The sequence below is a fragment of the Ammospiza nelsoni genome, chromosome 7 (genome assembly GCF_027579445.1).
Source record: "Ammospiza nelsoni isolate bAmmNel1 chromosome 7, bAmmNel1.pri, whole genome shotgun sequence".
NCBI classification, from domain to species: domain Eukaryota; kingdom Metazoa; phylum Chordata; class Aves; order Passeriformes; family Passerellidae; genus Ammospiza; species Ammospiza nelsoni.
The window spans coordinates 30,992,386-31,016,203 of record NC_080639.1 but is presented as its reverse complement, the minus strand read 5'-3'; the positions used below and the strand labels follow the sequence as shown (position 1 = coordinate 31,016,203).

The following is a 23,818-nucleotide window of genomic DNA, read 5'->3' as shown; positions in this document are numbered from 1 at the left end:
ATCTCCCCTGGCATTGCACAATGTAATTATTCACTGAACAGCTATTGGTTTTTGCTTCTGACAGTTTTGCTAGGAACTTCCTTGTTGCCAGTGTTGGAAAGAAAATCCATTAATGACTTCCTCTTAAATTCATCAGCACTTAGGCTGCTGATGCTCCTGCTGGCTGGCAGAAGGACAAGTGGCTCCTCGGGGCATCTGGGCTGAATAGCCAGAGGCTGTCACCAGCGTCCCTGAACAATGACAACTGCTTGTGTGAAAGGTGGTGCTCAGGCCCTGTTTACTGGTAAAGCCACCCTACTACATTGAATACCCCGGGGCAAGTGCAATGAAAGGCAAGTGGATGGGCTCTGTGAATATGCAGTTTGCGTTCGCCCTCTGTGCCTTCATCTGCTTTTGCATTCCTCCCTGGGATCTGCTTTCCTGCTCCTCTTCATCTGCTTACAAACATGTCTGTGTCCCCAGAGGGAAGCAGCTCTTTCCTCCAGCATCCCTCAGCACAGATAAACAAGCAAGATCCCCAGCAGGGCAGGGAGCCTTTGTGGTGCTTGCCCAGGAGATGGGGGAGGTAGGAACCCATTTCCCTGGGGTGCTGGTTGGTAGCAGCTTTTCTTCCAGGACAGAAGAAGTTTTCTTGCCAGCAGAAACCAGGACAAGGTCACAGCATCTTAACTCCAGGGGCTGCCTGCCCTGGTATCTTCCAGAGTGGATGTGCTCTTCCCTAAGAGCTGAGGACTCCAAATTCCAGCTGACATCCAGGAGGTTTTATGGAGTCGTTTAGCTCTATATGCAAACAAAGCTTGTGCTTGATGCCTGAAGTGAACACGTTTTACAGAATCTGGGAATAATTCATTTTTCTTGGTAATTTCAGGCAAGATTAATAAAAGCAAAATGGCCATGTAAAACCAAAATGGCCATGTAAAACAATAATTTATGCTAGAACTGGAGGGTTTTAAATATAAAAACCAGCAGTATTTTTTTCTGGGGCATGTGGCATGCCCCTTTACAGATAGGGGTGTCATGCCCAGCCTGGCCTCCTCCCAATCTTATGCTGGTCCTAACTATGCACTGCAGGGCTGAGCTCCTACACTGGCTCGTGTGAGAGCCAATAATTGCATCAGATCTAATTAATTACATGTTATTGTATCTCTGAATCTGTATTTCTTCATTTATGCTGGATGGAGGCACTTGCATTTAAAGCAAACAGCTGCTTTGGCTTGAAGGATGAATGTTTAATTTTCAGAGAGGGAACATACAAGTTGTTTCACCCTCCTTGGTCTCATTCTTAGGCCAGAGAGAAAATTTAAGGTTACATTTTTTCGGAAGTATCTGACTTGCTAAATGCACTGGGACAGAGTGAACCCCTGACAAATTTGGAGGCTCTGCTTGGCTTGGTGAGTCAGCAAAAAGTGAGATCTTCAATTCCAACCTTCAGGGAGGGGCTTTCACTTCTCCTTTGGTCATGGGACTGATCCAGCTCCTGTTCTTCCTTCTACTTGTTCTGGTTGATTTTTAGAGGACAAAGCCAACTTGAAATCCTGCTATTTCCAAAAATATAAGTTTAAAGTAATTCCTTGCCAGTTTACAGCTTTATATCTCGTTGTTTTTTTCCTGGTTGTAAAGAGGCTCAGCTCTCCTGCTGCCGGGTGACCTGCATGAGCCAAGAAAGCCAAGCAGGCAGGAGCACCCACCAAGCTCCCCTGGCTGCCCTCTCTGCTGCACCACGGAGGCTGTGGGATAACTGTCAGCTCCGCCAGTGAAAAAAAAACACTTTTTTCCTGACTCTCAGAGTTTCAGAGAGAGATAACATCGCTCAAAAACCTCCTTCAGTGCAGGTAATTTAGGCTTGAATGTATCCTTTGAACTTCTCTGCATGTTTGTCTTCTGATAAAATGGCAGAAGCCTGCCGTGTAGGCATTTGGTGTGATTAAAAGCTCGTTGGAGCAGTTTTGGCAGAGGGGGTTGGGGAATGCTGCTCAGGCAGCATTTGACATGCCACGCATGTTTTGCCAATGTCTTGGAGGTGATCGGAAGGAGGGAGAAGTGATAAACACCATTTGCTTTCAGTTCAAGCACCTTTGCCCTTGAAGAAACCCAGCCAAAAAATCACCCCAGCTAGGGAGATGTGGATACAAAATCAAGTAGGAGATTTGATTTCATTTGTCAGATGAATTATTTTATCCCTTTCCCACTCAAAACAAGGAAATCTGCTTAATTATGTCCTTAAGAGCATAAAGCTGTGATAGCTCAGATACTTTTTGACAGCTTATTACAGTGCACAGCCTTGCAGATTTCAGTACACAGAGGGACTGTAGACTATAAAGAAATTTTTGGTAGCCACTATGGTATGTTTTTCACCAGATAGTTTCTACTGTCCAGTTCAATTGACCTTCAGATGTCTCAAGAGCTTTCATTTCTTCCCTTCAAGTACAAGCTGGTCAAGTCTCAGAGGTACAGACACAATAGGGATGAGCTATTTTACTGAAGTTTTTTTGGTCACTCTTGGACTATGTTGTAATAGCTTTGTTACCATTTCAAAATACAAATATCCAAACTGGACCACCGTTGTTCCCATGGTCTCCGCTGCTAAAAGAGGCAAAGGCACAAACCTGTCTGAGCCTGCCACTGTCACTGGAGCAATGGATATGAAGAGGATATGAGAGCAAACTGGAGCTCAGCTGTGCCTTGTGTTCTCAGTGTCCATCATCCATTCATCCATCACCACAACAGAGAGGCTTTGAACCTTGATAAATGCTAGGGATTAATTAATTGTGCATTTCAAACCCATGGAAGCTGACATGTAACCTTCATCATACAAAATTCAATGTCCTCCCAGCTTCTGCAGCAGTAAAAATAAAGAACATAAAAAAAAACCCAACCTGACTTAGCCTGGAACATGCTGGAGAGCCACATGGAGAAATGGAAGGTCACATTTAAGGTAGAACTAGCAGCAGGTGTGGAAAGAAACACAAATTGCTGTGGGCAGAAACTCAAGGAAGAGCATAATATTCGGGCCCATTTTGCTTTGCAGAATAGCCATGGTGCTGCACAGGATATACACAAAGAGATGTGCTCCAAGAACCGCTGATCCACAGCCAAGTCCCGCTTTGGACATGGACACAGGGCTCCCAGCTCAGCCCGTGTGTATCTGAGCGTGGGGGCACCCTCAGGTGCACAGAGTTACAGCACACTTGACCTTTGGAGGGTTCCTCTCCTGTGCTCTGCGGGGCTGGACCTCACCATCTGCATCTCCTGGGTCAAGCCGCTGCCTCCGTTACTCGCCGAGGTGCTGAGGTGCTGTCGCCAGTGCTTGCTTAAATGCCACTGCCTCCACTTTCTCTGAACTTCCAGCTGAACCTAGGTAGGAAGGCCACAAAATACTTAGCTCAGCTAGTTTATGTTGGAGCCCTGCAGTGCAGAGAGCAGCATAACAGGAAAATGAGAGTGGGTTACCTTTGGCAAGGTTTGGGCTTAGTTATTTAAACCCCAGGGTTAAGGTAGGGCTGTTTCTTGACACTTCTAGTGATACTGTTGTTCCAGCCATACAGCTTTCTATTTAATTGCAGGTGAAACTGTTCACAGAATCTAGCTGGCCTTAGGAAGGCTTTGGTTTAGATTTTTCCAGAATTTTAATTTTAGATATAAAACCAGGACATTTTGGCACTCTAAAGTAAAAAAAAAAAAAAAAACCACGTAGATTTCTTTTCAAAACCACTTTTTTTCTGAACCCTGTTGACAGATCAGTCAGAGTATTTCAAAACCCTCCTTTATTTCAAAGTGACTTTTTCTTAGGCACTGGCTTCCTTTTTTTTCCCCTTCCAATTAGCTCTACATCTTTCAGGTTTGTATGTTTGTATGTTTCCCCCCGCCTCTACCAGCAGCAGCATTTCAGAGTGCAAGTTCTGGCCCAGAAGCCTGGGAGCTGTCACGCAACTACAATGGAAACAATCCCTCTACCAAAAGCTTTACCCTATAAGAATCCTAATAAACTTGGACTGGGCCTAGCTTTTGATAAATTCCCTCCTAAGGACTGAGTAAATAAAGCAGCCATGGATGGGGTGGCAGATAATGGTGTCATACGTCAGAACAGTCAGAACCATCGGCTGTCAGTGTGACTGTGCGAGGGATGGGGCTCCCACCCTCAGTTCCCAGACACTAATAATGTTATCTGATTTATGAAAGGGTTGCAGTAGTTGAGAGGTGAAGTTTGCATCTGGCATACAATTACCTAGGCTTGCCTGGTCTAGGAGGAATTTCAAGAGTGATGTTAGGTAGCTGGGAAGAAAACCCTCAGACAAAACATGTAATTCTTTGGGGGATGTATCCCACTGATTAATGAGGCATGCTTCAGCAATAAAAAAGAATGTTATACACATGAAACTCACCTCACCATTAAGAAAACAATAAAGTACAGCCACAACAAAGCCCTAAAAGATAAAAGAACCGTGGTCACAGATTGCAGTTTCAGTTTTTGAATGGGGATGAGGCATCTCAAGGGAAATCAGACAGCTTGGCTTTGCCATTGGAAACCCAAGTCTGCTGCAGAGTTATATGCTCTACCTCTTTTTCTTATTTTAAAGAAATAATAACTTGTCAAATATTACCTGGAATGATCCAAGAGCCAATTCAAAAAAGAGCTGAATTTCCATTGTGCCGCTGCTTGCATCCTCAGGGAAAAAAGCAAAGATGATATAGTGGACTCCAAAGAGAGGGATGAGGAGGAGTGTTGACTTTGCAAGTCTCCTGAGAATGAAAACAGAGGGAAAAGCTGGTGTAGAAGGAGCAAGAAATGCTCAGGTGGTCTTGAATATCTCATAAGGGATGTAAGGAACATACTTGTATTGGTTGAAATCACTGCTCCGTTTTTCAGGGGAGCTGAGCTTCCTCATCAGGATTCTTAAAATGTTGACAAAGAGAATGAAATTAATCTGAAAAAAAAAAAAAAAAAAACAAACAAAAAAACCCAAAAACCAAAGTAAGAATACCAAAGCAACTCACCAAACAACAAACCCATTATCCACTTAAACTGGCAGGTATCAGCCGAGCCACTTTGGGGAGAAAGAATAGAGGGGTTGGGTCTGGCCTGCCTCAGTCCATGTTCCCATCCCAGCCTCTGTTCCTGCTTCTCCAGCCTGCTTGGCCACCCTGGGCTTGGACGCTGGCTGCTTTCCCTGCTGGTTTGCTGCAGCTTTAGTTATGGAGATGGTCACGGCTTGTTATCCACGCAAATCACCAAAGTGCAGCGAAACGAGGAGCGTGGGTTTGGTTCCACCTGGCTGTGGGATTCTGACAGCCTCTGCACAGTCTGGCCCCACTTTGGATGCCAGCAAAGGGCAGCCCTGGAGCTGTCACTATCACTTGCTAACTGGGACTGCGAGTGCTCTTTGTTCCCTGCTCAAAACACTCCCTGTGGTTTGGGATCACGAGGCAGAGTAGTTCAAAGTGGGGAGAGGAGAGAGTCGACACTGGAGTTCTTCCCTTTGCATTTTCCCCCTCTCGAAGGGTGGATATCAGATAAAAATGCTGATCTGCTCAGTTTGGGTGCAGATGAGGCAATAGCTGTTTCTGCTCGTTGGACCCTCAGGCAAAGAGTGGGAGTTGCAGGGGAGGTAGAGCCGCCTGAGCGTGTCTGTCTGTCTGTCTGTCCCATGGGGAGCGACCTGGGGCTCATCTGCCCTTGGCTTGCACAGCCTGCAGAGCTGTAGCCCTTCTGCAGAACCCTGCTCTGTGGCTGGCCTTTAACCCTTCCCTGGGCCGGCAAACACCATTGCAGAGGTGCATCCTCTTCATGGTGGGTCCAGCGTGCTGGGGGCATGGCAGCAGGGCCCTGGGGTATGGGCCCTAAAAAACCTGGGTCTCCTGGAGATGGGACAGACACAGCAGGTCCCTAAGTCCCTGAGCTCTTTAAAGTTACCGGATGGAAAGGGAGCAGCTGTGGCCGCTGAGGGTGTCTGGAGAGGGATGGAAGTTTGGGGAAGCTGGGAGGAAGGAGGAAAGCAGAGCTGGGGGGAGCTAGAGGCGGGGAGCATGAAGGAAGGAAATACTTCAGGGGTGGTGGGGAGTAAAGGGGGTTCAGGTCAGGGTATGCTGGGACTTTTAATGCATTAGGCCAGGGAAGAGCCGTGTAGGTTGAGCAGGGCTGTTCCCTGATAAAACCACAGGGGAAGGGGGAGCGTTGGGATTCCTGCCCGGAAGAATTGCCCGCGGGCAGCGCAGGAATGAGCGAGAGCCTGGGAGCACAAAGGTGTTTATCGGTGCTGGTTTTCTGCCCTTTCAACTGCTGAAGGCTGTGAGGAATACAGAGATTAGATCCGGGTTTTTGAGATCTGGCTGTTTGTTTGGTTATGGGCTTGAGTAAAGCCTCTTTTGAGGAAAACCTGCAGAGTCATGCAGGCGGCTTCTGCCCTCAGTAGCTAAACAAGGCAGGATCAGCATTCTGAGGACACTTGGGAGGCGATAGCGGGTGGGGGCTGCCATAAGATAAACTAAGATTGTGCTTTTTGTCTTGCCTGGGTCTCCTTGGCTTTTATATATAACTCAGTGGCTCCTAGCCTGAGGGCTGTTTCATAAAGAAAAATGATGTCATGACCCCAAATCACTTGTGCGGTCTGCTGCTTGTCTTGTGGGGATGCAGGGCTGCTCACTGGTCAATAGGAGCAGAACTTTAACCCACCATCTCTGCTGCCTGGGTTTCTGAGAAGAGTGCAAGTGTTGCAGTTTGTGTTTTGCAAACAAAATGCTTCTTACTGGAAACATGAAAACCTCAACCAGCCCTTGGGGTTTCGCTTGGGGTGTCAGTAGGTTACTTGGGAAAACCCAATTTCTGTTCTAGGGTTTCAGACAGGTCATTGCAGCATGGTCTGACCCAGAGCATCTTCATCGGGCAGAACTATCCCAAGCAGCAGCTCCAGCCCCCTGGTACCTAAGGCTCTGAAGGAGAGTACCAGCAAATGCTCAAAACACAGGTGCTGAGTATTATACACACCAAACCACTCTTGTCGTCACTGCTGCCTTGCACTGGGCAGGCTCACTCTGAGTTCCATTGCCTGTGCCTTAATTCACTGAGCAGTGCCTCAGTGCTGTCCACTAATATGTGATGTGTGCAGCCTGTGAACTGTTTTCATTCCTGAAAACAAAAGCCAATGGTCATGTAAAGCAAGTTGGTTTTGGCTTTGCTGAGAGAGGCATTGACCAGAAAAGTAATTGAAACTGAAATGTACAGCCACTCATTTCTCCTCCGGAGCTTTCCTTGAAACAGTCCAAAACAAGCTTCCACAAAACAGCCAAGTTCATGTGAAATCAACAGGATGTGGAAACCTGATCTTCTTCAGGCACTTGCTTCTTGGGAGGACACTCTAGCTTTTTTTGTGAATTTAGCTTTGGGGCATTAGTTACTGACTAAGTCCTGCTGAGCAGAAGTTGCTTAAGCAGTAACTCATGGGTCACACCAGTTCAGACACATGCCTAAGATCAGTTCATTAACACACTTCTAAAGCATGTTGAGTAGATGAGCTGTGACTTCACAGTATTTGAAAACACAGTTTGAATCTGCTTGTCTCAGAAAAGACTTACAAATATAGACACAACTATGGGGCCTCTAATGATCCACCAGGTATTGGCATCAGTGTTAATGTCCCAACACCTGTAAAAATAGAAGGTGCAGTCAGTTATCAAAATATTGGTATCTTTTCGAACAGGTTTAGTCTGTTTTGCACCTTAGATAGGCCCCTATTCTCTTTTCTACAAAACGAATTTCTTGTTCTCACTGAGTGGTACAACATGTCTGACAGAAAACTGCCCACCTGCACGGGACAGAAACAAGTCCTTCCCTTAAGGCACAAACACTGTTCAAAATTTTGAAAGGGAGAAGGGAAAGAAACAAAGTTTAACTGTTCAGAAAGTTAAATACAGATTCTGAAAACATGTGGTCTGAATTCATACCTCCTAGCCTTGAAAATGCTCAAATGGAATTGGAAGGTTTTCCTCAGGTTGCTCAGCTGTACCTCTCTACTCACACCCACACTAGGATGCAGGCTCCCACCACAGCAGGGTGTTGATTGATTTACTTGCTCCCAGCAATCAGAAATGAGCAGGACCCCATGGAACAGCCTGCACAGGGCCTGCATGCTCCCCTGGCATGCCAGCTTCCCCCACTCCACACCACTTACCCAATGTTTTCATGGAGCTGCCGAGCAGCCGCCCATGCAGCCACAAACACCGCTGGGGCACCTGCAATTGCAAAAAGCAGTTACTGCTTCACAAGTCCATGCCAAAGGCAGAAAAAACCCAGTTGTCCTCACTGAGGGAGAACCAGTACCCCATCCAAGGGCGATGAACCACAAGAGGAACTTCCTTTCCGAGAAGAAGGAGATCACCAGGAGAGTGTGGAGGTACAGTCCTTCCACCAGGAGCCAGCTGTAGTTAGACATGATGCAATACTGGAAGAAGACCATGGTGAGCTTGCAGCCAGCCTGAGGAAAGAGAGCATAATTAGCTCCTGCCTGGGTTTGTTCCTACCTTCTAGCAGAGACAGGGAGCTGTAAATTAATCTTGGCAAATCGAGATTTTATAGCAATTAGGGGACTAAATGGGTGTCCTCGAGACAGGGGTTCACATGACAAGAAAGCAGAGCTGGCACTCCTAAATGCATTAAATCAACTGCCTCACTAGAAGAACTGAACCTTTCATGGACACTTGGATTTAGGTTACTGCCTCAGGGGAATTTCACTATTACTATCTTCCTAGTACCAGCAACACAAACATCACCTCAGAGAAGGGTATGAATGTATTGTCAATCCTTTTTTTACCCCCAAGAAAAGCAGTTGATAAAGACAAATTAAAATGTTCTCAAAATGTAGTTTTTCTGCAACAAATATCCAGAAAAACCAGTGGGATAAAACAAAACAGAACAAGCCTATTTTTGTTCCTCTCCCTTATGCTTATCTTTTCGTTTAAACCATTGACCATCATCTTCAGTGTTGCTCACCCCTCCTCACACCCAAATTTTCAAAATAGTTTGCTGCCAATAAAAAGAAAAAAACATTTCAAAATTTGGGAGGTCCCAGACTGTCTGAGTGCAAGCCATATCTTACTATCAGGCCTCACACTGGAGTGTAAGTCAGATATATTTAATGTGTTCTCAGAGAAGGGGCAGAGCACACCTCTCTTCCCCCATAACCCCTCATAATGAACATAAAGCTGGGATGAAGAATTCCTTCCCTGTACACTAAATCCTGCTAGGATCCTGCTGGGAAATTGAGGGGTGGAGCAAGCTGGTGAGCAGAAGGTTACCGTGTATGCCCCACAGTAATTTGTGTCCTCAGAGGAAAACAAGACTGCATCCTTGATGAAGTTGGATGAGGCTCTCAGAATGAACGAGGTGAAGAGATGCATGTGGATGTAGTTCCTTGTGCAGCGAAGCCTTCTGCAAAAACAAGAGAGAGAGATCCAGTGAAGTGACATTCCTCACCAATGTAAGGAACCTGTGGCTGTAAACAACAGGTTTCAACCCTTAGTAGTGATAAACTGACAAATGAAGAACAGTGTTGTTCTGTCTGTGAAAGGAAGACTAATGCATTTCCCAAGAGGGATATCCTAGAGAAGACCTTAAAAAGCTACAGTCATATCTGCTCCACTCAGGTACTAAAACAAGCTGAATGTTGCCAGGAAAATTGGGATTTCGTGCCAATATGCTTGTTCTAGCATCCCTCCCTCCTTTCTGTAGCAACATGAACCCAAGGTGTTTATTCACACCTGGATGAATCTATTTATTCTGCCAGCACAGTGCACTTGTGCCTGCAGTGTTTTCTGTATTAAATCTTCACATAGTCTGTGTCCAGAGGCTGTGCAGCCTGAATATAAATCTGCAAAGTAGTTTGGTTTCCTTTGCCCAGAGGTGCCGCCCTGACATTTACTGTAAGGGAAATTATTTCACTGAATAAGCAGCACAGTACAAATTCCAGGTTACAGGGATGAGTGAAGATAAGCTGCATGTCAGATTGCTAATAGAAACCTGAAACACTTTACCACAAGTCCGTGCAGTGGCACTTAGAACAAAGTTTTAGCCACAGCCTCAAGTGGGGAAAAGAGCAGCAGGGAGAAAGAAACTCTGCCCAAGGGACACTGAAATCATGGGAAGACCTCATCAGAGAGTTGGTGCAAATGCCATTTGCAACATGCATCCAGCTATGATTTGGAAAGGAAATGAAAGCACAATATAATAAGCAGCCCTGACATTTTCTGGGAGACCAGGTTCAGAGATAAATTTTGTCACTGATTTCTGTAAAGGTTTTTCAGACATACTTCAATTTTTAGCTTGTCCACAAAGTCAATAGAAGGATTTTGTCAGCTGCGATGATCAAAAGTCCCAACCAAACACAAACCAGAGATGGTTCTCCTCACCTAAAGGAGGCCAGGACCGCCAAGGCTATCATCAATGTCACAAGGGAGGTGCAGTATCCGATGGTGTACATGGTCTTCAGGGTCATGAAATAGGAACGCTGCAGGGGAACATGTAATCACATCTTTACCTTGCCTGCCTGCTAGAGATCAGCCCATGCCAAATGAAGGATCCCTCCTCCTATTTAATGAATACATTTTCTTGTAAAATCAGCTACTGAAATTTCACCCTGAGCAACCACTTCCAATCATTTGCAGGAAGTATTCACGCTGAAAACCACCAATAGCAATAACCCCCCCCCGGGTTAAATCACAACATCAATCAGTGTCTCCTAAAACTGTTTCTCCCAGGGCCCCAGAGCAGCAGATCTGTGCTGATGGGCACTCAGACTCACTCTGGCCTCGTTGGTGGTGTCGTTGACATTGTAGCCACAGGCAATGTCAGGTCTCGGGTACGGCTCTGACCAGCCCTCACTTGTGCAGTTTCGGTACACAAAACCTGTGTGGAAACAATAAAAAACACAGAATGGGTTATGACCATTTCCAGTTTTATCTTTGCTGTCCTCAGGGTTCAGTCACCTTGTAGGGTTGCCCCAAGAGCCAGGAGAGTGTGTTGCCCCAGGCAGGGCTCTCTGCATAGCTGGAGGCAAAATGCAGCTGAGCTGATTCTCTTGATACTTGCCCAGTGTGCTTGTGTGGGTCATAATATTGTTTGCCCACTCAGGGATGACTGTGATGGATGTGTTTTTATTAATTGCAACATAAATAATACTGCTCGGTACATCTGGTGTTTCTTGGCCACTATTCCAAGATCAGCAAACACATGACTTGTTCAGCCACAGAGTCAAGCTCCATGCAAACCTGATACTCTGCTGAATGCTCCCACCTCCTTACTGTGGTTTGTCATGCTCCAAATAGAACACAAAACTGTAGATGGTCACAGATTTTCAGTAAGATTTAAATGAATACTAAAAGTCTTTTCCCCACACTGGGCATTATTTTACACAGTTGATTTCCTTGTTTACTTGCAAATTAAAGGTTAGGAAGAAATTCCCCTCTTAAGCTCAACTTCTGGAAAGCTGAGTACTCGAGTCCAGCTGTGTCCCTTGGGGCTGTCTTCAGAGAAAAATAGACATTTGCAGAATTCAACTCATTTTTCATACTGGTATCCACAAAGGACAGTTTGTCTGACCCTTTTCTGCTGGGATGTCTGACTTTTAGACTCCTAATGCTGAGTGAGATGAATGCCTAGCAAGCTGCACATGGCTGAACAGGATAGTTTTGAACTTATCCACATTAATATTTGGCTCTAAAGTGGAAGTGGGAAGTCCTGCCCAACACCACTTACAATGTCACTGGAAGAAAGCGACCCTAGGGCATGTTATGTGCTGAAGAGAAACTTTCACAAAGAAGTAAAACAACTTCCCACTGTCCTAATCACATTGATCTGCCTGGTAAGAATCATACTTCAGAAACATGGAGTGAAATCCTGGCTTTGTTGCAGTAATGGCAATGCTAGCAGGTATTTAAAGGGGAGGTGAAGCTAGTAGTAGTTCTTAGTACAAGCCTTGCCAGAGGGCACCATAAAGTCCATTTTTTTCCCACACATTTAGCCATGAGGACTTTAGGGTGCATGTCTGACTCTTGCAAAACACCTCTGCAGTGCTGAGGAAACTGAGGGAGATGCGTATCCAGCAGTGTTTGGCAATGGTTAATCCTCTTTGGAGCCCTGCTGGAATTGTCAGGACAGAGTCAGGGCTCCTGCTACCTCTGGGCTAATGCTGGTGACCTGACAGCATGTCTGCACTTGATTTGAACTCACCTCTGTAAACCTGCAAGGCACAGCAAACAGGCTTAGAACCCTGAGTGGAAAGAGCTCTGGGTGTGTCCTTATCAGACTATTATTCTGATGCTGTTTTGAACATCTTGTTCCAACTTTGCATCTTTGAAAGGGCCAGGCTTGCTTTATAAGCCAGGTTTTCTATGTTTAGCTGCAGTGCAGCAACAACAGGAAAATAAGCAGCTCTCCCAAAAGGTTCTCCCCAGCCTGTCTTGGCACCCAGCAAGGGGGTGGTGTGGTGGCAGATTCTCTACTTCAGCATCAGCTATTAAGACACACTCACTTAACTTGGAGCAAAGCACTGTGCTTGTAAACATGCCTGTGACTGTTTGGTGCTGGAGGCTGTCAAAGCAGATCAGACAAGAGGAGGTGAAGTTCTGTGTGGGTGTGCACATGCTATTGCACAAGAGATTGTGCCAGGCACATCACATGGATGGGCACAAGGAAAGTTTTTACAATGCACCTGAGTTATAGGTTATTATACACACACTGGGGAAACTGCAGCATGCCCCACTCAGAGCAAAACAGGAGTCTGCAGTCTGTCTAAGGATTTGGCTTGGTGTTTACTGGTACTTTGGAATTGCCTAGGCAAGAAGGAACTCTGGCTAAAGGGATGGCTGTGGAACTGGGGCTATCTGATGTGGCCTTTGCCCCTGAATCCTCACGATTGTCACACCTTCCTTCATTCCTTGCCTAAGACACCGTGCTCAGTTCTGTTACTCGGTTCCAGACAATTTTGTTTCTTTGGTCTGCTATGTAGAAAGGGACCAGACACTCTGGGCTGCAAATCCAAGTCTAGAAGTGAGCACAGAGACCAGGGTTTGGGCAGAGCTCAGAGCCATCCACATGGCTTAACATATGGGCCTTTGGCATTTGTGGCTGCCCATCTACTTTGTGAGTGGTGAGGAGAGAAAACCTTTGCTTTTCTTTTGAAGCAAGCAGATCTTTGATTTTCTTTTTCAAAATTGTTCCAAAGAGGGCAATGACTGTAGCAGTAAATAAACTCTGGAGTCACAAGCCAACCACAGTATAAAACCAAAGAAGAAGGTGGCCATGAGAATGAGGTTAAACTATTGCTGACTTTTACCCAAAATGCCAGATGCAGAGACTGAAATAAGATGCTAATGATGATGGACCAGGTCTTGGGTCTCTGTTTTGAACACTGTCACTCTGATTACTGTTTATCAGCTTCTCGATAAAGAGGGCAACTAAAGTTTAAGCTGACTATCTCCAAGATAAGGGAGCGAACATCTGAGATGTAATTATGACCTTTGGATGTACAAATTCCTGCTCTCTTCCCCGGTGAGCAGCCAGAGGCAGGGAGCAGTTCCCTCTAGTGGCTGGACCAGCGGGGATTTCAGTTCCTGCATTTCAGGGCCGGGATCGCTGCGCTGATGTGGATGCCAGACGGATGGTTTCCTCAGCGATCTAAGCCTTTGTGTAGTTTATCCTTTGGCTTTAAACCAGCTTAAAGGGCTCAAAGGGCAGATAATGTTCGTGTGTACAGAAAGTAGCAAGGTTTTTATTTTAATCTGAGTGGCTCATGTCTGATTTCATTTAAAGAGCACTAAGTGCTTCTCCTTTGAGTTATGTAATCTTTATTAGACAATCTAATACTTTGTCTCCTGTTCCTCCCTCCATAAAATGAATCTGTCTGCTTTTCTGTGAGTACTGGACATCATTAATCTGTGCCCTATAACTGAAGAATGCAAAACCCTCTTCTCATTTGAATCATTAACTCCCGAAGGAGAAACATAAACACATTTCTGACGCATTACTGAAAAGCAGAAATGAACAGAAAGCAGGATTACTTAATAGCTGATGATTACTGTAGTCTACAGGGAGTAAATTTCACTTCATTTCTAGCTTAGATATCCCAGGAAAAAAGGACAAAAAAAACACATTGTTTGAGCTCACCTCTGTTTGAGTGAATTGTTTGGTGAGCCATGAAACCTGAATTTCCATGAGATTATGTGACTTGTATGGATCGTGTCACAGACAAGAGAGAAATCCCCAGAGCAGATTTCCTCTTAATGAAAGCAAAAAAGGGGATCTTTTCTGCCTGCCTAGCTGGATGTTTTGCCAAAACTCATGTGAACCTAATGCTGTGTAAAGTTTTGTCCCCATCAAGCTCCTCTGGGACCAGCCACTGGCTCTAGGAGTTATTAAAAGGGAAGGACAGAAATAAACACAGAGTCTGAGTGGAGAAAACCCTTTTCCTTGAGAAACCATGCTTAAAACCTGATTTTCAGGATATCATTTAATTCCTGCACTTTTTTTTTTTCCATCTGGCTAGAAAACACAAACACTTAAAAGATCTTGTTACTTTAATTCAGGCTTTTTCATGTTCACCTTAGAGGGGGAAACAGACCTGCTAAGTATCTATTGTTTTTCAAAAGAAGGAGGGGAAAATATTCATTTGAAGTTCAGACCTGAGTGTGGCATCTTTGTAAAGAAATAAAAAATAAAGTGTTTAATAAATAAGTATTTAATAAAAAATATCTGGGTGAGAAAAGCATCATTTTAGCATTACCTTTTTTCCCAGTCAGCATCTGAAAGAATTCAGGGCAGTGTGCATTGACAGTCTGTCCCACAGAGGATGAAGGCCAGCAGCTCATGTTGTCCCACATTCCAGCACATCTGCCTGGGGGGACAACAAGGGAATACCATAGAGCATCTTCCAGTGACACAACACCATGAAACTTCTTCCAGCAGTGAGACACTGGGACACATCTCCAAGCATCTCCCACGGACCACTACAGGAACAAAGATGCTCAGTGCTCTGAAAGGCAAGCTGGATGAGACAGAGCAAGTCCTGCCGAGACCTGGATAGGACAGAGCAGGTCCTGATTGCTTCAAACCAGCCCCAGCAAGTTCCCAGACTTGTCCCAGTCTTGTCATTGATCCCACTGGTCTCTACTAGACACACAAATAGCAATTAGAGTCATTCTAAACTTCACATCAGGCCTTTTGTTACCTAACTGTTTGCTGGTAACTACTGAGTGGCCCCGGAAAGATGAAGGAAATCAGATGGGAATTTTTAAACTTATTTTCACTCTTTCTAAAGCTTTCACTTTGAGTCATTCTAATGTTTTCCTTACATAATATTTTTGTAAATATGAAAAAATGCAACTAGATGACCTGCTTGAGCAGGGAGGTTGGAGCAGATGATCCATTGGTGCCTTCCAGCCTCACCCATTCAGTGATTCTGTGACTAAAAAGCTCCGGGTTGATACTTAAACCACAGATCACTTAAATCACAGACTATTCTGAGTTGCAAGGGACCCACAAAGAGAGCACAACTCTTAAGTGAATGGCCCATTTGGGGATCACACCCATGTAGACGTTTTAGGACTATGCTCTAACCAGCTGAGCTAATCTCATCATACTGGGGAAATGATAGAGAGGAGCAGCATCAATGTCTTCCTTTTGTTACCATAAATACTTCTCTCTTTCACTGTGCTCAGGCTGCAGTCAAGTGAACAATGCCATCAGACCACTCACTGAGCTTGGCTGCCCGGACTCACCCCATTTCAGTTAGGTGCTTATTTTAAGGATAGGCTTGTCATGGTCCTCTCTCACAGTCAGGGAGGGAGGGAGACTTTTCCAGCTGCACCCTCAGCTTGACTGCATTGCCTCTGGCAGGGCTGGTAGAGATGCATCAGGGAGCTCATCTGGGGGCCAATGGAGCAGAGTATGATGGTGAGCTCTACTTAGACATCTTGCTTAGGTGCTGGATGCTGGCATGGATTAATTTTGGCCTGAGGTGCAGAGTGTTAGTGGAGAAGACCTACATTTGATCTCTTTGTACCAGAGAAACTGCAATCCTAACCATTTCTTATTTTGCTCTTCTCCAGGTACAAGCTGAACTCATTCAGATTCATTCCCTTTTGCTTCCAGTCCCTGCCAATGGTTTTATCACAGCCTGCTTTGAGGTTTCTGCAACAAAACAAGGGGGAAAAGGCCACTGGAGCATGTTAGGACTACCCTGTGCCTGCTGTATCCGGGCGTGTGCTGTCTGCCCTGCATGCTCCCTGAAAGCCAAGGGGAGGAATTGCTGACCAAGCACTCTCCTCAAACACTTCATGCTTTATAAGGCCGGCCTCCATTAGCCTGACAAAAATATTTACATTTCTAGAAATGTCTTGATTTCCTTCTGTGCGACAGTCCTAGTGCCTGAAAATACAGAGCTGTTCACAGCCAGGGCAGCTCCTCAGCCCTGGTGTCCTCCCTGTGCCAATGTTTATAAGTCTTGGAAAGGATTTACTTCAAAGCAAAAGCTTAAAGGCAAGCAAAGCTTCACCTTGGGTGATATATACGATTTAACGTGCTGCATTGTTTGGTTTATTGAACCTTCATGCCAACACTACAGGCACAAAACCCCAAAATCAGACCAAATTTACAGAAAAACCTGGAAAAATTATGATGCTGGGTGATTTCCATCCAGGAAGAGAAAACAAAAACCAGCCAAGCTATTTCTTCTGCAGGTGGGCTTCTTGCCACTCCTCATAGCTAAACGCTGGAGTCTCCCACCCTCGGCTAGATAAAGAGCCTCAGGGTGGAGACAAAGCACAGCAACATCTCCCTCACAGAACCCTGTGCTCTTTGGGATGTGCCTCAAGCAGCACTCAGAGCTTTCTCCCAGCAGCAATACACAGTGTCACCATGATCAGGGGTGCCAGCAGCTTCCCTGCCCTGCTCCTTGCTCCCAAGAGAACTTCCTTGTCCTCACTCATGCACTAAAAAGAGCATAACTGTGACTTGGGTTGTGTTAATATTACACTGCTCCCTTTCCCAAGCTAATGTCATCATAAGGGCAGAGACCCTTTTCCCTTTTACTGCAGGAGGATAAGAAACACTCACTGCTCAGGTACTTGGTGCCTGATTCCCCAGCAAAGAATTCCTTTGCTTGTGCCATCTTCACAGAGATGTGAGCCCTGCAGCAGAGATGGCATGGTGGGAGCTTGTCCCCTGCTTTGTCCATTTTCCTGCCTGTGCCAGTCAAAGCTTCTGGGGCAGCTGCAGGAAGGACAAGGTGTGGAAGGTGCCCCACACCCTGCAAAGCCACCTTGATTCCTCTCTGCATGACCCACTAAGGGTATGCACTTTGTTTCTCTCTTCTTCAGCTTTGTTTCTCTCTTCTTCAAACTGAAATCCTTGTATGGGGTTTTCTCCACATGGACTTCAGGCCTGCAAATTCCTTAAAGGCTGGAAGTATTTTCAGGTGTGTTTTTTCCCAGAATAGAAGCATTACTCCCTAATTTACCAAGGTAACAAACCTCTCTTAGAGTTTGGTAGAATTTTAGGTAGAATTACCTCATTTAAAAATTCCAATAATGAAAGGCCTTGGGTGAATCTTAAGGTGTGAATCCAGTTTAAAATTGGATTAAATCTCTGCTGAAAAGCTACTATTTGCCTGAGATAAAACAAGACCATCTGTAAAATGCTACTGCCTGCTAATGCTAGTGCAGGTCCACACTGGCAAGGTCCTGTGGAGTTTTACTTGTCTGCATCTGCTGTGGAGCTTTGGTGCCAAGGAAACACAGAGCTGAACATTAGAGCCATATCACAGGATCAAAGCAGAAAAAGAAATAGGCTGACAAACCAACCTGCTCTTCACTGAAGGAAACAAACTATACTGAGTTATTAATATCATCAAACTTCTTACATGCAATGGGACAGATCTGCCTTGTGGAGTACCTGGAAGCCTGCCATAAGGTCTCCTGTCACTGCCATGTGGCTGTACTGCCCTGAAGCTGTGCTCACACCCATCAGTCTGCAAGGGACAGGCATAAAACAGTAACAGAGAAAAATGCAAGGCATCCTAAGAAACCAGGCAATGGATCTTCCTCTGAGTTCTGTCCTTGGGCCAGGTCGTAGTGAGACTGTTCTGTGTTTCCAACATTCTCTGTTAGAGAGGAAGGCTTTGAAACTAAGAAAACACCTTAACTAACTCTAGCTCCATGTGGTAGCCTGTCTGTGGGCAGGACAGCCTGCACACAGCACATCTATGGGAGCTCCTTCCCTTCTCATGCTGGTAAGAACCTTGCCCATGTTACAGTGCACAAAAGTCACCCAGAATCAGTTCAGTGTGTGGGATTCTGTGAGTGACACAACCCCATCCTCAGTGGTGATGGCTGATCACACACTAAAAATAGTCACATGTGTTGTCTACACCCAGTGTTCTCTCTGAGATGCTGACCCAGCAGCTGCCTGGGGGAAATAACACACAGTTCACAGGCAAGGTTTAATAATCCCTTGCACATGACCCCAGTAGCTCAGCTGTGAAAGCAAAGCTGTCTACATGATGAGGACTCAGTACCACAACTTTCCCAGGCCAAAAATCTCCTTTGTATGATGATAAATCCTTGCTGAAATTCAAGAACTCTGTTAGGTGACAGTAACTTGGAACAGGGAGGAAGCAATGAGGACCTTCAAGCCACGTGATCAAAATGCTGGCTGTTGGTCTTCATTGATTTTTAAGGTAAATACAGTTAAGTAAATTTGCAGTTGCCAGGGTGACTTTTTAAATTATCCTTTTCCAAGAAGACACGATTGCAATTTGCAAGATTTTGTTGCTGGTGTGTTCCCTAGTTGTGAGGATTGCAGTCAAGCAACTGGGTTAGAAAGTTCCCACAATTCTTCCTGTCACAGTAAGGTCAAAATCCCACTCTCAAAGACTTGTAACAGATCTTACCTGGTTTTCTGCTCTTAAAGGAGAGATGTATTCTAAATGCATACCTCCTATGGGAAGGGATGCCAGGGTATCTGAGTTTGAGGCACCCAGTTCATGTGATAGCAGCTTTTATCATGTGCATTTGTTCAGCCTTTACCTGAGCTCAGGAGCAGATCATTCTCAGTCGTTCTGTTCCTTGCCTCCAGGGAAAGAGTCTCCACACACTTTTCTTCCTCCCTTTTCAGGACACTCAGAAGGTCACAGACAGGTGGAATAGCTTTGATCTACAAATTTTAAAAGCAGTGGAATCACTTTTCCTCTTAAAACTTATAAAATCTTGACAGAATCTATCCTTTTTATGCTCATATTCCCCATGCAAATTTACCACTTGATTGTGAGCAATATTTCCTTGAAATACAGACAATTTTCCCAGCTAAGTCTGCATTTTGGTAGTAGCAGCAGGCGAACACAGACTGAGTTTATGTCTTCTCCCTTTTGCTGACATTACTGACATTGAGAAAAATGTGTTATTCTGCTAAATTAAGTACATGAACAGGATGCTCTTCCAAAAGACTGCAGAAACATCCAGGACACTGCTGGAGTCTCCTAGAGCAACAGAGAATTAATCACTCACCCATGGCTGTGTTAAACCATACACCTGGCAGGTCATTTTCCTGGGCACAAGTGATCCAAATATGCCCACTGGTGGCAGACCACCCCAGCCTGTTTCCCTGCTACCATCTGGTAGCTGCAGGAGCCCACCTGAAAGCAGAATCTCACCCAGATTTTCGTGAGAATCTAGATGGCAATTTGTCCTAAGGTCATTTTCATATCTTCCCAGCCTCCTTTCTCATAAAACCATGTGGGAATGTTAATATTCACTTAATCCTGATGTAGCAATTTATGTGTGTTTATGTTTTATGCAGTTGGACCAAAATCAGTGAAAAAAACAAATAGCTACAGACCATTAAAATGACAAATATTGAAAATCATTACAAAATTATTTGCAGGACAAGGTCTTAACAGTTATGTTGTTCAGAAAAAAAGTATTTTTACCCTTTTCAGGGTAAAAGTTATTTTTACCAGTGTCTATTCTTTTTGACACAAGAAACCTGAATGTAAGTGGATGCCCATTATAATGAATTAGATAAATTCTCTCTAATTGATAAACCCAAAATCTCTATAAATTCTCACCATGGAACTTTTATGTACATATACATAAATGCATATGTATGTACATGCACCATGAAGAGATTAGAAGCCAGTCATCAGGCTCTATTTGTTGAAAATTATCAGATAGACTTTGTTTATGTTCTTTGTTCAAGAAAGTTAACCCTGCAGCATCACATTACTGCTCAACCTAATAAATCTTGTAGTATTGCTGATCACTTTCAGATTAGATTTCGGAGAAAGAACAATCCCTGAAAACCTTGTAATGAGAACTATTACTTTTCTACAATTAAATTTTAGCTACCAGACAGTAGAGACAATATTCCCACTATATTGGCTGGAAATTTTTTGAGTATTGTATTTCTGAACAGCATTGATCTTTTCAGCAGTGTTGTCATACCTCACCTAATTGGTCTGGTGTGTAAACTTGGGTTTAACTTCAGTATCCTCCTCCCTTGTCTTTGTGTGTCATGAAATAAATGAACTAGAAATCACCTGGTTTTGCACAATGTAATAAATTTTCTGGAATCACACATGCAAAGACTTTATATGAAACTAACTCTCTTCTGATGCCAGGATTTGAATGCTGAGCATTTGAAGTGGCCAACACAACCAATCTGGGTTGTTAAGATGATACTGAACATATGTAAAACTAAATGCTAGGAATCATATTAACAATGATCTCAGAAACAGGGGAATACTCCATCTTAAAAAAGCCTTTACATTGTGTGGGCACTGTTTTCCTTTAAGAAATATGGGTCCTAAGAAAGTTTTTGTTTTACAAAACTTTAAATTCTGTGTTATTTCTTTATGACTAGAGTGAGGCCACACACTTTTAGCACTCACAGTTGTGAAGAACACTCTGATGATCCAATACATAATTACTATCTTACACTAAACGTGTTGTTCAAGCAGGAGTACAGCATAGGTAGTGCCTTACAATTACAATAGGTAGTGCCTGCACAAAGCGACGTCCACCCCATTCTTCTAATCAGCTGGATACCCCTTCCTGGGAATAGAAGTGAGACTAACAGGATTTTTACCCAGGGAAAGCAGAGAGCTTGCAGGTGTGGGTTTAAAGCCCTTGTTTTCCACCAGGCCTGTCCCTGAGCCACTCTGTGCCAACGCAGGCATCCGAGGCAGCAGGCGGGGTGCGCGCTCGGATGTTTGCGGAGCGATGCGAACGCCGCTTCCCATGGCGCGGCCGGATAACCCCACTCTGCCGGCAGCTGTGCTCAGTCTCACTCGTGTTTACCCTCCACAAGTGGGAGCAAACAGCCTGCCCCCGGTGCTGGAGAGCGAGGAGGGAAAGGGGCTCCTCTACGTGCTGTTTCTATGTCTCTTCCTAAACAGTTCCCTTAAACAGTTGTGATCTCCTTGACACTTCACCAGCTACTAAATTAACTCTATCCCAACTGAAACCAGGACAGAGAGAAAACCCTCTTCATATTTTGTTAAAGGACAAGATACCAATCCCATTCCAAACAGAGATAACTGTGATTAATAGATCTCTAGAACAGGCAAAATTCTGCAACATTGACAGCAACGGCTAACACAGTTTTTAAAGTGTGAAATGAATGAATCTAAACATTATCCAGAATTCACAGCCATTTCATTTTAAAATAAGTGGATTTAGTATAATAAGAGGATTTAAGGAGCAAAAGATGCCTGGCAAAACCAAACAGGTATTTTCAATCACTAGAAGAACCAATGGAAATAGGTGCTCTTGGGGACACTCCGAGCAATGACATCTATTTACAAAGTCCTTTAGGTAGTACTAAGAACAAGAAACCAAAATTACAAGAAAACAATCACAGTCACAATTTTTATTGCAGAAAATCATCAAAAGGCAAAAGGTTTGAAGACTCTGCAATTAAAATGTCTAGGCAGAGCTCAGGTTTTCTCACAGTTGGAGCCAAATTCCCTACTGGGACAAATAAATTGATTTTTCCATTTGTTGCAATGAAACTGTGATTTGATCCTGTCCTAACTTCTCACACCCAAGCTAGACATATTTCACCCCTTGTTTTATATGCATTCAAAATCTGAATAACCTGAGCAGCACCTGGAGATCAGAGCCCAGGTTCCACTCTCCTTTCTAACTGGTCCAAGCACCTGGAGCTCAGCAGTGACAATCTGCCACATAAATCTCAGTAAAGTGATAAAGCTAAAAAAAAGAAGACAAACTTTGTAGTATGAACATCACTTCACATTCCTTCAATCTGAGTCCAGGGAGGCACTGCTAGATGTGGGCATTGCCCCTTAAGCAGTTGATTGCTGGTGTAAATCAGTAAAGCTTCTCTGAATTGAGTTAAATCTTTTCTCCTTCAACACGGTACCTGCTGTGTTTGTCAAAGTGTGCTAGTAACACTTCTGTCTTTATAAAGGTGAGGAAACTGAGGCATCCAGCATCTAGTCATCTGGCCCCTGTCAGTTAGTGCAGGAAGAAGCAGAAGCAAGAAGAAAATTAAAAAATCCCAGGTTCTACACAGATCCTTTTAAACAGAGACACCACAACTTCATGAAATAGAGGTGCTCAGCATTACTCAGATAACATGTGATTCCATGAAAACGGGAATAAATAGATCTGAGCACCTACCGGGACAGTTGAAATCCAGAAGATCACCCAGATGGTCCACATAGTCAATCACAGTCTGTTTTCTTCATGCCTCATGCATCAGAGGTCATCAGGCTGTTTGTATGCTCTCCAGCGTGGCTCCTAGCTCTTTTCACTTCATCCTTTTCCCTCCTTGCCTTTTTCCCTTCTCAGCTTTGACCATCCTTAGCCAATGTTTCTCTCCAGCTGCTGAGCTCTAGAGAGCATCAGCAGTGACAGGACCCCCCCCCTCCTCCTCTGCAACTCTCCTCCTCCTTTGCAGAAGCGTCCCAAGAACTGCAGCACTTCTCTTGAGCACATGTTCCTACTGCTGTCTGCCTCCCTTCCTGGCTATTATTCACTGTTATCGATGTGTGTCGCTGGACAATGATCGTTCCTCATGCTCCCACAATGAGGGACCAAGCAGCACTCCCCTGTGGGATGTCAGCCCCATAGTGGCAGGGGCAAACAGACAAGGGGAAGGACAGCCCTGGAATAAGCGCTCTGCTGAGAAACCGGGTTGGAGGAATGTGCTTCAGGCTGCCTGCGCTGCTTTCTGCTCCCGATAGCTCTGCACATGCTACCCACGGGGAGCACACGTCCCTGAGAGGCAGAAAGCAGGAAGCTGGCAGAGCCTGCTGCAGGTGAGCCAGCTGCCTGCATGTCCCACCAAGCCCAGCTGAGCACAGCTGCCAGAGCCAAAGACAACTTCTAGTCTGGGATAAACAGGGAATCTGCTCTTCCCTTCCAGAGAGGACTGCAAATATTCCCTAGATTTCATCCTCTTATCCAGCATCTGAAGAAACAGCCAGTCTGCATTTCATCCAAATGCTATAGGCAGCAAGGTATCATTGCATTTGGATCCCACTGGCACCTTGTTTCAGACATCCTGGCTTTCCTGAAGATGGTTCCTTGGGAAGTCCCCTCACCTGTCAGCAGAGTTATTCCTGGTTTTGTTTCTGTGGCAAAACTACTGTAAAGGGGCTGTGTGCTTAGCTGGGTGTGAGCTCCCAGCTGCCAAGGCAGGCACTCCAAACCTTTGCTGGTCACATTCACTTCTAGCACAATACTGAATACAGCTTCAAAAAAGAGCCAGAGTTTGCACTGTGTATCAGAGCTCTTTCTGAAAGCTCAACAGTTC

General features: G+C 44.8%; 1 protein-coding gene across 1 annotated transcript; it reads right to left on the bottom strand.

The window, feature by feature from the left end:
• Positions 1 to 3,141: 3,141 nt before the first annotated feature.
• SCTR (secretin receptor) lies at positions 3,142 to 22,905 on the bottom strand. Its single transcript, XM_059475916.1, is given in 15 exon segments — positions 3,142 to 3,354; positions 4,383 to 4,424; positions 4,602 to 4,740; positions 4,834 to 4,925; positions 7,570 to 7,639; positions 8,166 to 8,226; positions 8,315 to 8,468; positions 9,289 to 9,421; positions 10,399 to 10,496; positions 10,791 to 10,894; positions 14,769 to 14,879; positions 19,069 to 19,195; positions 22,681 to 22,779; positions 22,782 to 22,838; positions 22,840 to 22,905. Coding segments are annotated over 15 exon segments (1,530 nt in total). The 3' UTR covers positions 3,142 to 3,177.
• Positions 22,906 to 23,818: the final 913 nt, after the last annotated feature.